We start from the raw sequence: 14,258 nt of genomic DNA on the forward strand, positions 1-14,258 counted from the left end.
CGTCGTTAGCAAAAAAAAAAAAAATAACAGAGCAATTGAGAAAATCAAACCAGCTCGATCAGCTCTGCGTGTTGAGCTTTAAAGCAAAATTTGATCTCCGGCGAAATCACCTACCTCTCTGGCCTCGTCAATCTAAAGTCACTCTTCCTCAACGACAACTGATTTGGCGGTTTTTCCGCGAGCTACATTATAGGTCTTCACCACGTAAAAAGCCATTGTCTTGTCTGGAAACATCTCTAGCGAGATTGTGTCGCCATTGCTCAAACTCCGACAATTTTACTTTCTTTAATTACAAGACAATCAATTCACCGGAACAAATCTTGGATTGGGGATGTTTGGGTTGAAGATGAACGAAAGGGTATAGAGGTAAACTCACCCCATAGTAAGGGTATTTTGGGCTTAAATGGTTTAGTTTTAGATAACGTCATCACCTAACAGATTCAACCTAATGGGCACTAACAGACTAGGTCTTCTTGTTAGAATTTTCAATACGCAGGGGAGGGGGTGTAATTTCTGAAACAGTGAGTGTAAAGATGTAATTCGAGCAAAGTCCAGGGGAGGGTGGTGTAATTTTCCCCTGATTTTTATTCATCATCGTTCTCCTTCTCAGACTTCAATAGAGGAACCCTCAAGTCATGATACAAAGGGGGCTTGAAACCTGGCCCATGCTGTCTAATGGCTTCAACCATTTCCTCAAAGCTCCTTAACTTCACTACATTGAATGAAACACCGATTTCATAAACCCACCTTGCAATGTAAGAACGAAGTTAATCTCTTTTTTCCTCTTATCTTACACAGTTATCTATTGTTGTCTGATGAGGACCTTTACTCCTCTCAGCAGCCACATCTCCAGGAATCCATCTCATAGGAGCATCCATGGAACCCCTTACTTGTGTCTGAATCATGGCTTTCTTTTTATTTTTTAAGCTGTCCCAGAGCTTGGGACAAGACTCCCCCCCCAGAAAAAAAAAAATCAGACTCTGTATGTCCTTTTACAGGTGAATATCCTTCCTCTCCATTGGCATTAAAAACATCAAAATTTTTACTATCCTCTTCTTGTTTTTCAAGATTGCTTCATTCATCTCTTTAACAATGGCTTTAGTTGTCTTTGTACACTTGGATACATTTCTATAGCCACCAATTTAAGTGTTGCTTCATTCTTTTTATTCTTCCCTTGAGATCCTTTCCACAAAGGGTACACTTAACCAAATTCTAAATTCTTGTTTGTTAAATCATGCTAGTACCCATACTTCCATCCAGAGTCATTTGATTGAGCTTTCCTTTGTGGATCTTTGCTTGGATCATACCCTAAATCGATGGAGGAACCTTGTCAGAGACGGTGGTCTCTGGTTTTCTCCCAAACGAGCAATGAAGAGACGAGGGTTTACTTTTACTGTTTTAGTCTTTTAGAATTCTCACTTTCTTATATATGTAGGCCTGTTCAAATGTAGGTGATTGCCTTTCATGACTCACGTAAGGCGCACCACTGCCTTGCATTTGTTTTACGTCCTCGGAAAGTAATACAGGATCGAACATGGATCTGCGTATCAGCATATTATCGGTCAGTTTTGCCCCTGATCTTCTTTAAAACCTTTTTTTTTTTTTTACACAATTTTACCCTTGGTCTGTACCGTTACACTAATATGAGATTAGCCAGTCAGTCGATACCGATACAGATTGGCCGATCCCAAACCGATACCTAAAACTCTGGCTATCTTCATCATATTCAGCATGAGTAGACCCCTTTCCCTGTTCCTCCCCTAACGTAACAAATTACATTTAGCTTGTTCGGTAGTCCTTGTCCAGTCTGTATTGAAGCACATTTGGAAATCATGATGGCATTATTATTCTGGTGCACTTCTGCAGACAGATTGGTAGTGGAGGTTGTCATTTGAAGTGTGCCATGAGTATCTGGTGCCCAACAGATCATAAAGGGCTATCACGATGGTAGTGGAGGTTACATTCTTGTCAGGGTGGACAGATTTGATTGTGGTGTGTTATGAGATCGGCTACATGTCACATCATTACCTTAATTGAACATTCAAGATTCAAAATCATCCATGGCAAATTTCCCCCTATCTGAGAAGCAATAGTGAAATGTATTTTGGTTATAGACATATATTCACCTTAGCCATGGGATTGGAGGAGGGTTGTTTTACCTTTCTTGGAATGCTGGGGCACAATAGCATGTGTGAAACTTCTTGTGGCCTACCTCCTGGTTTGACCAAGAGGTGGGCGAAGGAGGCCAATATGTTTTGTGCAGGAACTAGCAGTTAAAGCCTGTGGAACACAATAGGGATGGAAGTGCAACTGCTTTCCAGTAATGGAGAAAGTCACTTGATTAGCAAAGCTATTGCCTCTCCATTTGTGGGTGACTGCATATATGCCTAGGATTTCCAAGTGTCATAGGTTATCTGGTTTAGAATGCAACCTCTGCCACCATTTTCTGAGTGCACATTTCTCTCCACTTACTGCAACTGATATCACAGGCTTACAACATTGACATGGTTATGTTTGGTCATGATGCCATATGTTTCTCTTATGAATAGCTCTTGTTTGTAAGATATTTTTATTGTAATATTTGAGTAAAGTACTTGGTGTTGAAGTTAAAAGATGCATGCTATATTGCTATTATACATGATATTGGTTTTCTGGAATTCTGCATTAGAATAGTCTTGGTTTAAAAATTTCTAAGCAACTCATGGTTATGATTATTATTGCTTGGATTTTACAGAGCATACTGACGTGGAAGGATCCAATTGTGTGATTGAGGGAGCGTGACCATACCGATGCACACGGGGAACATGACAATACCAATGCTCACATGTGCTTCTCAGCGGGGTCAACATCTTAATTTAGACAGATCCTAATTGTAATACCTGCAGGTATTATTCATGAAATTGATAACCGGCAGGTTTTGTATCTACCCTTTCAGTTTACTTTAGCTGTGAGTATTTTTTTTCTGTTTTTTTCTTGAGAAGAATATGACGGAAAAGAGAAAAAGTAAACTAATCTTCATCTGGCTGAGGAAAATTTTCCCTGGACGTGAGCAGCATTAGTTCATATGGTCTGGTTGCAGGCCCTTGTTCAGATCCCAATGTACTTATATTACAACTGTTATATCAGCTGCAAATATTTTTATGGGCTTAAGGTGGGTTTAATTTGTCCCCATCTTTTTGGGTCCTCTTGCCAGAAAAATTGAATACAATCAGTTATTACATTCCAGTTCCACCATTGGTTACTCAGTACTCAAACTGTGAGAATTTGTTGTAATGATTTAACTCCAATTCTCCGGTTAAAGTGCAGGTCTTTTATTTTGTGCATGGAACAGTTTGCTCTTTGTTGAGGCTCACACTTGGGATCTGATATCTTTGGTTAGAGGCTAGATCCAGGCCTGTGGGTAGACTGGGCCAGGGAGCTCTCCTACCATGTTTGATCTCCCTCATGCTCATTGTCTTAGTTTATTAATTGGTGAAGGCGGTGAGCTCCTTGGCCAAGTTTACACTGGGTAGCCTGGATCAGGATTCTCTTTGGATTTGTTACTTTGCAAGGCCGATGCAACAGTAGATCTCCACAAAGCAAAAGCTGAGATCAGTTTGTATATGAGAATAAGCAGAAATCAGATCATATGTGTTATATTGGCTGTGCTAACAGGTGAGGTACTTTGATGGTGTAGTGTATATAATTCTTGGTTGTAGAAATTGAGCTCAGTAGTAATTTTTAGTTGTAATGTGTTGGGGTGAAGAGAGAATCTACTCTCCATGGGGATCTGTCCTTTTATTAGTGTGGGGAAGGATATTTTCGACAATGTACAATAGGGGTCGGAGTTGATGATAATACTGGATGTTTGGATCATAGGGTCACATCACTAGTGGGGAATAGATTTTTCCTCAATGGGTGAAGCTTTGAAGGGAAACATAATCCAAATGACTCCATTTGGTTGCAAGGGAAATTAAAGCGAATAGAATTACAAAAATAAAATTAACTTTAGAGAAAGTTTTGGTAATAGAATTATCCAATTTGATTGTATAAACTACTTTAAATTCTTAACATATTTAGTAATGATTTTTTTAAATATATTTTTTATTTTATTTTTCAAATCCAAGGGATTAGATGCAAAAGGTAAAATGAATTTGTATAACTAAATATGGAATGATTTGAGTTAGTAATATAATCATTTGGGTTTTAATGACTACAACAGTTTCTTGTTTATGTTTGAAAATTTCATTTCCCCTCTCTTTAATCTCCTTTTCATTTTAACCAATTCAGCTTTCCCATAACTACTGAAAATTGGAATCGCACTCCATGGATTCCAATTTGAATAGCTATAGATTCATACTTTTAAATAGAGCAAGCTTGCTTAACCAAAAAAACCCTACTCACACTACTAAAATATAATTTCTATTTTATGTTTTATTATTATTACTATTATTTTCTCCTACTCTAAATATACGAGTCCCATGTATATAATACCCTTATTTGTTTCAATATAACCATTGATGTGGAGTGTAGATTCTTTCCCATAAAATTTGCACATTTAATCTTTTTTCTTTACTTATTTTTCTTGGACAGACTTCACCACCCTATTAGTCCATTAGACTTCACCCTTTTTTTGTTACAAAAAAAAAAAAATGAATCCATTAGTCCTAGACAGTCAGTGACTCGAGCTCTAATTAATTCTATGGTTTGGTGCCTCTCTTTCAAAAAAACAGATGCCTCTTAAAAAAAAAAAAAAAAAAAAAAAAAAAAAAAAAAATCCCAACATTAACATGTGATAAGGGGTAAACAAAACCATGTGGGTCTAAAGAAAAAGAGACTTTACACATGTACCATGGTTTAAGTCCATGGAGGAAGCTCATAGCGCAGTAGCAGGTCACAAGCCAGTGAGGTTTAGCATAAGTTTAGGGATGCTCGCTTGTTACTATATTTGAAAAAGAAAAAAAAATAAAGAATTTCACACAGTATTGATTATTGTCGATTTTTATCCGAATCAACTTGTATAGGTCGGGATTGGATTTTTCATCCCTTTATCCGTAGTGTTACATCAATACAAGATTGATCAGAAATCGATATTGGCCACCATGACATCATCATGACAATACAGTTTATGCGTTAGGGTAAAATAGTTTCAAAAAAGTTGGAATTCTATTTTTTTAAGACAAAAAATGTTCGATACAACCGATATAAATCAATGTATATGTATCAAATATGAAATCCATTTTGGAATTGATGGATACCTATTACGCTGTCATGCACAACTTTTCAGTTCAAGATAAAAATGTTGACATCTGAACCAGACTGAACCAAGAAAAAGAATATATTTTAGAAATCAAAATTGAACTAAACCAAAAAAAAACAAAATATTTTAGAAACTAAAACCGAAAATAATAGAATTTACCACTCCCATTGCTTGAAATAGTAAAAAATAATATAAATTTATCCAATTTCTTATTCAATATAAAAATAGGTAATTATTTAACTATTTTAGTCATAAAGCCAAAACCAAATCGAATCGAATATTGAAAAGATTTTATTTTTTAAAATCAATCCGAATCAATTTACTTCGATCTTGGTTCCATCCTTATGCACTCCCATGTTACAGATTCGGTGAAAAAAAATTAAAAATTAAAAAATTAAAAAGGTTGACAAGGGAGAGGAATGATCACAAAGTGTAAAATTATTCCTGTATTACTTTACTGAGATAGAGCATGGTAAAGCAAAGCAATCCGAAAAGCCTTTGAATAATAATAGCAGCTTTTTCTTTCCCCCTTCCAGAACACCTCCACAAACCGAAGCCTCGTAAGTTCAACTTTTAATTAATTTTTTTTTGGGGTACAAGTATTATATTATATACAGAAACTGTAAGTTCTTGTCGGGAAAATCTGTAATCGAGCAGCGACAACGAATCTTCGTTTTCGTGTGGGTTTTGTATTGAGATCTAACATTGGAAACTGGTGTTTCTGCGTGAGAGAAGGCGAAAATGATTTGATTCCAATTCCCAGGTGATCTCTTTGCTTCGAGCTTGAAGCTTCATTAATGGGACCTGTCGCTGTCGCAACTTACAAGAGGTGAATACCTCATTGATCAACTCCTCGTGTTTTGCTTTTTCCGTCTCTATTCTTCGATTTCAGAGGAAATTGGTTCTTCAAAGATATCCATTACTGTGTTTATTCAAAAAATGGATAAGGTTTCAGGTGAAGGGAAGAGAGTTTCGAAGGTGTTTTTCTCATGGAGGCATTTACTGCTCTTGTCGCTTACATTGAATCTGGGTTTGCTCATTAGATTTGTATACGAGCGAGGCGGCGCCCTTGATAGAAGCCAGAGGCCTCATCAAGATTTCTGTTTCGACAACAAGATCAACACCATGTGTGGCGGCGTTTCAGTGGCGGCGGCCCATGTTAGCAGTAGCAGCTCAAATTCGCGCGTAGGGTCGGCGGAAGGCGGTAAAAAGGTTATCAACTTGGACCAGTAAGTGAGATCACACACTCTCTCTCTCTCTCTCTCGCTCTCGGTTTGTCTAGTCGTTTTAGGAAAAATGTAGGTTAGAAGGCCATATGGACCCTACGCCCAAACATTGTGGGTGGCGAAATGATCGCCTTGTGCCTTCACCGATCACCACTCATCATGAAAGATGAAGATTTTGTTGTTATGGATGCTTATCTGGTTGCTTTCACTGTTCTTGCATTAGTGTAAGGTTCACCCTGCCTTTTAAGCAATCTTTCCCTATCATTTATTATGGTACCCATAATTGGCACAAAGTGGACTTCCTTAACTACTTTGTGATACAAAAGGTATTTTGAACCTCTATCAATCTTCGCAAAAAAAAAAAAAACTCTATTAATCTAGAGTCTGGATCAAATCCTCTGTAGAATTATTCATATGGTGTTTGATTCACACTTAAATTGCCTTCAAAATAAAGATCAATTGAAAGAAAAGAAAAATTAAGTAAAATCCAAATGTGGATGAGAATCATTTTTATACGAGGACCTGAATTAATCTCATTAATTTAGGGTTGTCAAAAATGGGCCATTAAGTAAAATCCAAATGTGGATGAGAATCATTTTTATACGAGAACCTGAATTAATCACATTAATCTAGGGTTGTCAAAAGTTGGCCCACATTCGTAGGCCCAACTTGAGTTAATTAGTTGAAGAATGAAACTGACGTGATCGATTACTAGATATGTCAGGCTCAAGTACAACCGATTAATAGTCTAGGCACTAGGTAATGGCATGTGGGAGGGAAAAAATGCACAAAAATCCTTTATGGAAAGGCAGTGAGTGAGTGAGTGATGACTCGGATGCATGCTAGCGCCTCTCAACCGTTGGAGCCTCATTGTCATTCATGGCCAGCCGAAGAGGATATGATTCTAGAAAAAATAGCCAATTGAGACAAGATCTGGTGGAGATTGACAGAGAGGGCTTTGGCTGCGGACACGTGGTGCTCGCGGTCCAACGGCTGAGGATGAAGCAAGGATTTGGGCATAGAAGTGAGGATAGATAGATTGTTCGTGGGTGTGGACCCGGACCCTTGAGGCCATGACACCATACTCTGATTCATTTATTTTCTCTGTACAATTCAAAGATCGGAAGGCCAAAATCGTTACTCTGTAATTTTGTTGAATGCAGTGGGGATCCTACGATGTACGAAGAGTACTGGAGAAGGGTAGGGGAGAAGAGCACGATCGCGATAAGAGGGTGGGAGTCGATGAGCTACTTCTCCGACGCCGAGAACCTCTGCTGGTTCCTAGAGCCGGAGCTCGCCAAACAGATCGCCAGATTGCACGGTTTGGTCGGGAACGCCGTAACTCGCGACCGTCACATCGTGGTTGGGACGGGATCCACACAGCTATTTCAAGCTGTCCTTTATGCTCTCTCTTCTCCTCCTCCTCCACCTCATCCATCTCATCACCACCCCATCAGCGTAGTCTCTGCTACTCCCTACTACTCGGTGAGTTTCTTTCTTCTTTTCTACTTATCATGTCCCCATTTCACGTATTGTGTTTTAATTGATTCCATTTCTTTTATATATTTATGACTGGTTGCGATTTTGGAGATATAGAGTTATATAGTCTCACAGTTAATTCAGGTACTTGGTACCTTTGTATACTTCAAGAACTCTCTCCATCTAATGCGTTAGGCCCTGTTTGTTTAAAAGAAGAAAGATGGTGGGAAATTTGTGAGTGTGGGTCTCACATATCTTGGGTTGGGTTGGCAAGGAAAAGGAAGGGAAGTTTATTGGGGTGAGATTTGATGGGAGAGAGAGGAAATGGGGAAAAGAGAGAGAGAGACAAAACATGAAGAACTCCATGAATAGTGTCAAAGTTGGTAGAACTTTGAAAGTGAGCGGGCAGGAATAAGTGGAGTGCCACATTATCATGCAAGAGAAACACATTAGACGAGGTTGTCTGGTTAGTACCCACCCCATCTAAACAAACACTCCCTACGTGTAGTACTTTGTGGGAAAGAAATACTAGTTTTTCCACCCCTCCTAACAAAATACTCCCTATTTGTGGTAGTTTGTGGGAAACAATTACAAAATTCCCACCCTACTTTTCTTCGTTGATCAAACTGGGCTTTAAGGTTTTGAGTTGGATCCTCCACCATGGTATCAAAGCAAAGTTTCTTTGTTATCCTCACTAAGTTCCTTTGTATGTTGTTAACAATGTTTGTTCACCTACTTTCTTGAATAAAACATGTCATTTACCTTAACTTACTCTTATGGTTTGCAGTCATATCCATCAATGACAGACTACTTGAAATCAGGGCTCTATAAATGGGATGGTGATGCTTATGCTTTCAACAAAGATGAACCTTACATAGAATTTGTTACTTCCCCAAATAATCCTGATGGCTTTATAAGGCAACCAGTAGTTAACCGGAGTGGAGGGACAGTGGTATATGACCTTGCTTACTATTGGCCACAGTACACTCCAATTACATCTCTTTCAGACCATGACCTAATGCTTTTCACTGTCTCCAAAAGCACCGGCCATGCCGGGACACGCATTGGGTAAGCTATCTCTTGCATTATACTTTTCTATCACGGTCGATTGCTTCATTATAATACTTAGCCTGGCTTGTGTCAATTTTGAAGTTGGGGGATGTTCTTTCATAGAGTATGATATGATTTAGTTACACATAGATGGAGATTCAAATAATCTCAATGCGGAATATTGTTCAATGGAGATCAATGGACTTACCTCCATTAGGTCCCATGTTTTTCCCCATGCTGTTCTAATACTTAGTCTGGCTCGAGTCAATTTTGAAGTTAGGGAATGTTCCTTATGATGTGATTTAATTACACATGATGGAGATTCAAACAATCTCGATGCGGAATATTGTTCAATGGTGATCAATGGACTTCCCTCCATTAGGTCCCAAGTTTTGTCCCATGCTGTTCATGATTAACTATACTTGGTTTTGCTCTTCCCTTTTGCTGCAATGTCACCTTCTTGATCCTGTGAAGACCTTGAAGAACAGACTTGATTGGTAGGATATATCTCTATTCAGTCTCTCACTTGAACACAAAATGGATGATGGTTCTTTTTTTGTTCCTGCAAGACTAGAGAGATGCACTAGTCAATCCATATATATCCCTCACCATCAAGGGATAAAGATTGTAAGCATATTCAATTAATTATCCAACGTGACAATTATGTCCCACATCAACCAGCAACTCAATCATTGATAACAATGATTAAAAAATTGTTTTCTTTTTGTTTTGATTTCATTTCCCTTCCCTTCTCTTCACTATCAACCAAACAAAACCTTAGTATGGTAAAGTTCAGTGTGGGGGGGAGAGAGAGAGAGAGACTTCAATTTGTTTAAAAGTTGTGATTTTTGTGCTCCTGCAGGTGGGCTCTTGTCAAGGATAAGGAGGTGGCAAGAAAGATGACTGAATTTATAGTACTCAATACCATAGGTGTATCAAAGGACTCTCAACTCAGGGCAGCTAAAATCCTCCAAGTAATATCAGATAGTTGTGAATATCTGGCCTACCCTGAGGACTTGGAGAGCTTCTTCAATTATGCATACTTTCAGATGACTGATAGATGGGAACGGCTGAGAGATGCGGTTAGATGCAGTGGACTGTTCAGTGTTCCCGAGTTCCTACCTCAATTCTGCAACTATATCGGCGGATTCACTGAACCACATCCTGGTAATAACCATAAAAATGATCAACCAAATGAGAATCAACTTACATTGCTATGCTAATGCCTTTTGTTTTTTTTTTTTATTCCAGCTTTTGCATGGTTGAAATGTGAGGGGGATATACAAGACTGTGAGAGCTTTCTAAGAGAAAATAACATCATAACAAGAAGTGGGAAACACTTTGGTATGGAGGCAAAGTATGTTAGAATTAGCATGTTGGATCGAAATGAGATATTTAATCTATTTACGGAGCGGTTGTCAAACATAAGTTTATGACAGCCCCTCCTTAGAATTTAGTGTGAGGTAAATTTTTCATGTAATGTTGTGGTGGTTCAGGTTTACAATTCTTTGAGGTTCATTTGTTTGTTGTTCTTGTTCAATCATTCTTTTGTTGCCTTTGTTTAGCATAATATCCTATATCATGGATCATAGCCTTCTCCATTGGTGTGCATTGGTCATTTCAATGTTTGAAATTTGGATTGTTAAGCCAGTACAACAATACAGAGGTCTAATGTGTTCAGGCTAGAAAGAACTTGTTTCCAATCTGAGTCAAATTTCCATGCTAAATTAGGATTTCTCAATTTCATTACCCCACCCCCTGACTCCACCCAAAAAAAATAGTGGTTTCTCAGATATTTTTTCTCAATTATATAGGTTTTTGAAGAAAAAAGAGCGAGTATCTTCAACTGAAAAAATATATTGACTTTTCTGTTAAAACAAAATGTTTTCAAAACCGGCTTGCTCAAGTGAATTCTTAGATTGTTTAAAACTTCTGAGTACCATATTTGATTTGCCAAGTGTACTTAGGAAGAGCTCATATAGGCTTATATACAGAGGATCTGAACACTCCATTATATCAGTTTTTTTTTTTTTTTTTTAAATAATATAATAATTCTGCAGAAGGGTTTTACTTTTCTTGAAATATCGTTTATGTTTGGTAACCTAGAAAAGAAAAGAAAAGAGCAAAAAACAATAGCTAAGGCAATGGTTTGCCTCCGAAAGACCAGTCCACGGCTGATGTTACTCATTAACCCCTGGTTCCTTCAACCAAGAAAGAAGGGGAAGTATGTTTTTGTGGAGGAGTGCAGTTTTTATGTCTCCGCGAGGGCAATGGGAATGTATGAAGAAGCATCTATAGAGAGACTAAGACTCCTTAAAACTCGTACCAATAGCGGCACTAGGGGGTTGGAGATTGATTGAAAAGGCTGCACAACCAGCCCGCCTGATGTAGAACAACCAAGCTGGTTGACTTGATAACGTTCAAGTTAATGGGAAGATTTACACGAAATCTGAGACACTTGAAGAAAGACCACCGAGCACAAGCTCTTAACTGAAATATTCAAATCCCCGATCCTTACTTACACTCTCTTTTGACCCATATTTAAACAAAGAAAAAAGAAATTAAAATAGAGACTCCAACCTATTACATAATCCACTACCTATAATCCACTCCCTACCATTGAGCCAATCACGGTCAATCACCACCTCACACTTACTACCAATAGATTATTGACCTACCAAACTTGGATTACTAGCTACAAGTGGAACGTGGGCAGCAATCCAAACTCTTACGGAAACTAAAACTGAAAATACTCTTTTATTTAAACCATTGGAAATCCTCCTTCCTTATTGAAGAGACCAGCCTTTATCTTTGTACGCTCCGCATCACGGCCCCCTTCAAAGATAGTGAAAAAGGAGCACACACACACACACCTTCCCTGACCCACTAATCATCATCTCATCTAGTTCGAAGCAAAAAAAAAGAAAGGTCCCCTCTTCCTTCCCAGCCCCCCGGTTTCGGCAAAAGCATGGCAAGTCCTCCCGGCTCCCTGTACCCCATCTCTGTCAATGGCTTCTAAGATAACTGACCCCTTTTTACTAGGGCCTTTTAAGCAGTATCCTTTTTAGTTTTAATTTCTGGACTTTTTCCTTTCTTTGTAGTAAAGTTTTCATCAAGAACATCTTCTTGCTAAGCTTAAGCAATGCCTCTTATTTCGAGGATTTAGTCACTTCAACAGTTATATGGGTATCCAAAGTATCTATATGCTCCTTCATCATTCTTGTTGGTCCCAATCCTGATAAGGAAAGGGGTGATTGCTAACAAAGTTATCTTGTATTGATTCCTAGATGTAGTGCTTCTTCCCTCACCAACAAGCCGATGATGGAGGAGTAGGTTGGTCGTAGATCAAGCTACTTGCCTGAAAAAAAATGATTTTATTCCCTAATGAGCATTCCCACCCGAACCTGGACCAGACCCTACAAACAGAAGGATCAAAATCCTCTGTTTTTCTCATCCCTGTTTTTCTTTGTTTTGCTACCTGCAGAACACGACACGTGGACAACAGAAGATCCAACGGTCAAGGTTGGGTGAGGATTATTACATCCGGTGCGTTGGTCTTAAAGTTGTCCACGTGTCATGTTCTGCAGGTAGCAAAACAAGGAAAAACAGGGATAAGAAAAACAGAGGATTATTTTCCCAAACAAAATGAGGAGGAGATAGACAATTCAGAATAGACAGAACACGACTTTCTAGACCCATCCGTGAAGTCTATATAGAAAGACTCTACAAGACTTTACAACGGAAGAGCAAGAAGAAAATGGTGGGCTAAGGAGTAGGAGAAAGGAAGAGAAGTGAATGTTAATTGAGGACAAGTAGGTGAAGAAACCAAAGGTAATGTAAATGTAAGAGGTTTAGTTGCTAAATAAGAGCTTCCCATCGAAGAGAGTGGAAGCAAGAGTTGACCATGGATGATAGACGAATCACCATAGGGTAGGGGCTATCCGGAACTTCTACTCCAATCTTGGAGGCAAGTAGCTTGCTTTCATTCTTACTTTCTTCCATATAGATATAAAAATTTTGCGCGTCAATTATTCTCCAACCAATGTGTCTAGGCACCGCCCCACAAATTTTTCTTACCCACCGCATGTCTTGCTTTCGTTTCCACGTATCACCAACTCCGTTTATGAGAAAAAAAAAAAAAAAAACCAGCCCTAAGTAATTAGGACCAAAACCGACCCGAGGTTCATAATTGTTTAATAATTGGTGGGGTGGACTATCTTCGGTTCCGATCCTTAATCGGTTTAGGCACTACACTACGGCTGTCAAAATTTCTAAAAAATGTTACATACAAAATACAAACAACCAAATATCCACTTTTAAGTATAAAAATGAAAAAATATTCATTATTAATCATAAAAATAATTAAATATTCATCCATAAACATACAAATAAAAATACAAACAAAAATATTAATTTTTTTTTTATTACATATACTACTAAATTCAAAATTCCAAAATCCACATCACCGATACCAAATACATTATTAAATGCAAATTTGAAATGAATCCTAGCAGTTTTAGTTCTATTCGGTTCCAAATTAGTCTTTCAGTTTTAGACCCTTTAGGAGATTTTTATCGTATAATAGTGTTGGTAAATTTTTAGGTATTATACAAACATACAATTGAGATGGGATAATGTTCTCTATCATGGAGTGTAACGAACGAACTTGGTACAAGTCGTAAACTCGGACATCTTGAGTTCGACTCCCACTAGGCACACATTGGGCCACTCACACATGGTGTTTAGTGCTCTTCGCTGTTTTCAGTGAAAGTTGAATGATTCTCATTCAACCCGGTATGACCTGGTCCATGCTGTTGTGAAGTCAGTATGAGCCCGCGGGACTAGTCAGGCCAAAGGCCTGGACACCCATCGTTAGCCAAAAAAAAAAAATTGGAGTGTAATATATGTTTTTCTCTTCCATATAGGGGCATAGATGACATAGAATTGATTTTATATGTGAAATTTAAAGACTAATATATACATGATAATATGTGTATAATTCACATTATGCATTTATTTTTTTAATTAAAATTAACGTAAAATAGTAACCCAAATCATGGTTCTAAACTCGTCAGCTCAGTATTATCGGATTACTCGGTATCAACCTTGACCGATCCTGATACTAACCGATCCTGATACTAACCGATCCTAACCTAATAAAAATTGATTTTTTATTAAGAAAATAAGAATAAATTTGTTAATCGGTATTCAATCCGAGACCGATCCGAAGTTTTAGAAACTTGACCCGAACCCACAAAATCATC

General features: G+C 38.1%; 2 protein-coding genes across 3 annotated transcripts in view; both read left to right on the top strand.

Annotated features, from left to right (window-relative positions):
• Positions 1-3,231, top strand: part of LOC122067250 (zinc finger CCCH domain-containing protein 41-like) — a gene marked incomplete at its 5' end in the record, with an annotated part of 30,570 nt that extends 27,339 nt beyond the window's left edge. Inside the window, one exon of the mRNA XM_042631086.1 lies at positions 2,735-3,231. Coding sequence (XP_042487020.1) covers positions 2,735-2,781 — 47 coding nt within the window. The remainder of the gene's footprint in view (positions 1-2,734) is intronic.
• A 2,473-nt stretch (positions 3,232-5,704) lies between these two features.
• LOC122067247 (tryptophan aminotransferase-related protein 2-like) lies at positions 5,705-10,595 on the top strand. Of its 2 annotated transcripts, XM_042631083.1 has the most exons (6): positions 5,706-6,068; positions 6,283-6,468; positions 7,629-7,950; positions 8,732-9,012; positions 9,857-10,161; positions 10,246-10,595. In XM_042631083.1, exons 1-6 carry the CDS (start codon positions 6,037-6,039, stop codon positions 10,428-10,430), a joined length of 1,311 nt encoding a protein of 436 aa, XP_042487017.1. In that variant the 5' UTR covers positions 5,706-6,036; the 3' UTR covers positions 10,431-10,595. The 2 variants fall into 2 exon arrangements, with proteins under 2 accessions (XP_042487016.1, XP_042487017.1); XM_042631082.1 differs by having other exon boundaries at positions 5,705-6,468.
• Positions 10,596-14,258: the final 3,663 nt, after the last annotated feature.

Source organism: Macadamia integrifolia, unplaced genomic scaffold (assembly GCF_013358625.1).
Source record: "Macadamia integrifolia cultivar HAES 741 unplaced genomic scaffold, SCU_Mint_v3 scaffold2780, whole genome shotgun sequence".
Classification (NCBI taxonomy): domain Eukaryota; kingdom Viridiplantae; phylum Streptophyta; class Magnoliopsida; order Proteales; family Proteaceae; genus Macadamia; species Macadamia integrifolia.

Excerpts from the sequence above, each read along its gene's own strand:
- LOC122067247 (XM_042631082.1), top strand. The coding sequence starts at position 6,179 with ATGGATAAGGTTTCAGGTGAAGGGAAGAGAGTTTCGAAGGTGTTTTTC. Across the intron at positions 7,951-8,731 it reads CTGCTACTCCCTACTACTCG|TCATATCCATCAATGACAGA; the intron begins GTGAGTTTCTTT and ends TATGGTTTGCAG. Across the intron at positions 10,162-10,245 it reads ATTCACTGAACCACATCCTG|CTTTTGCATGGTTGAAATGT; the intron begins GTAATAACCATA and ends TTTTTATTCCAG.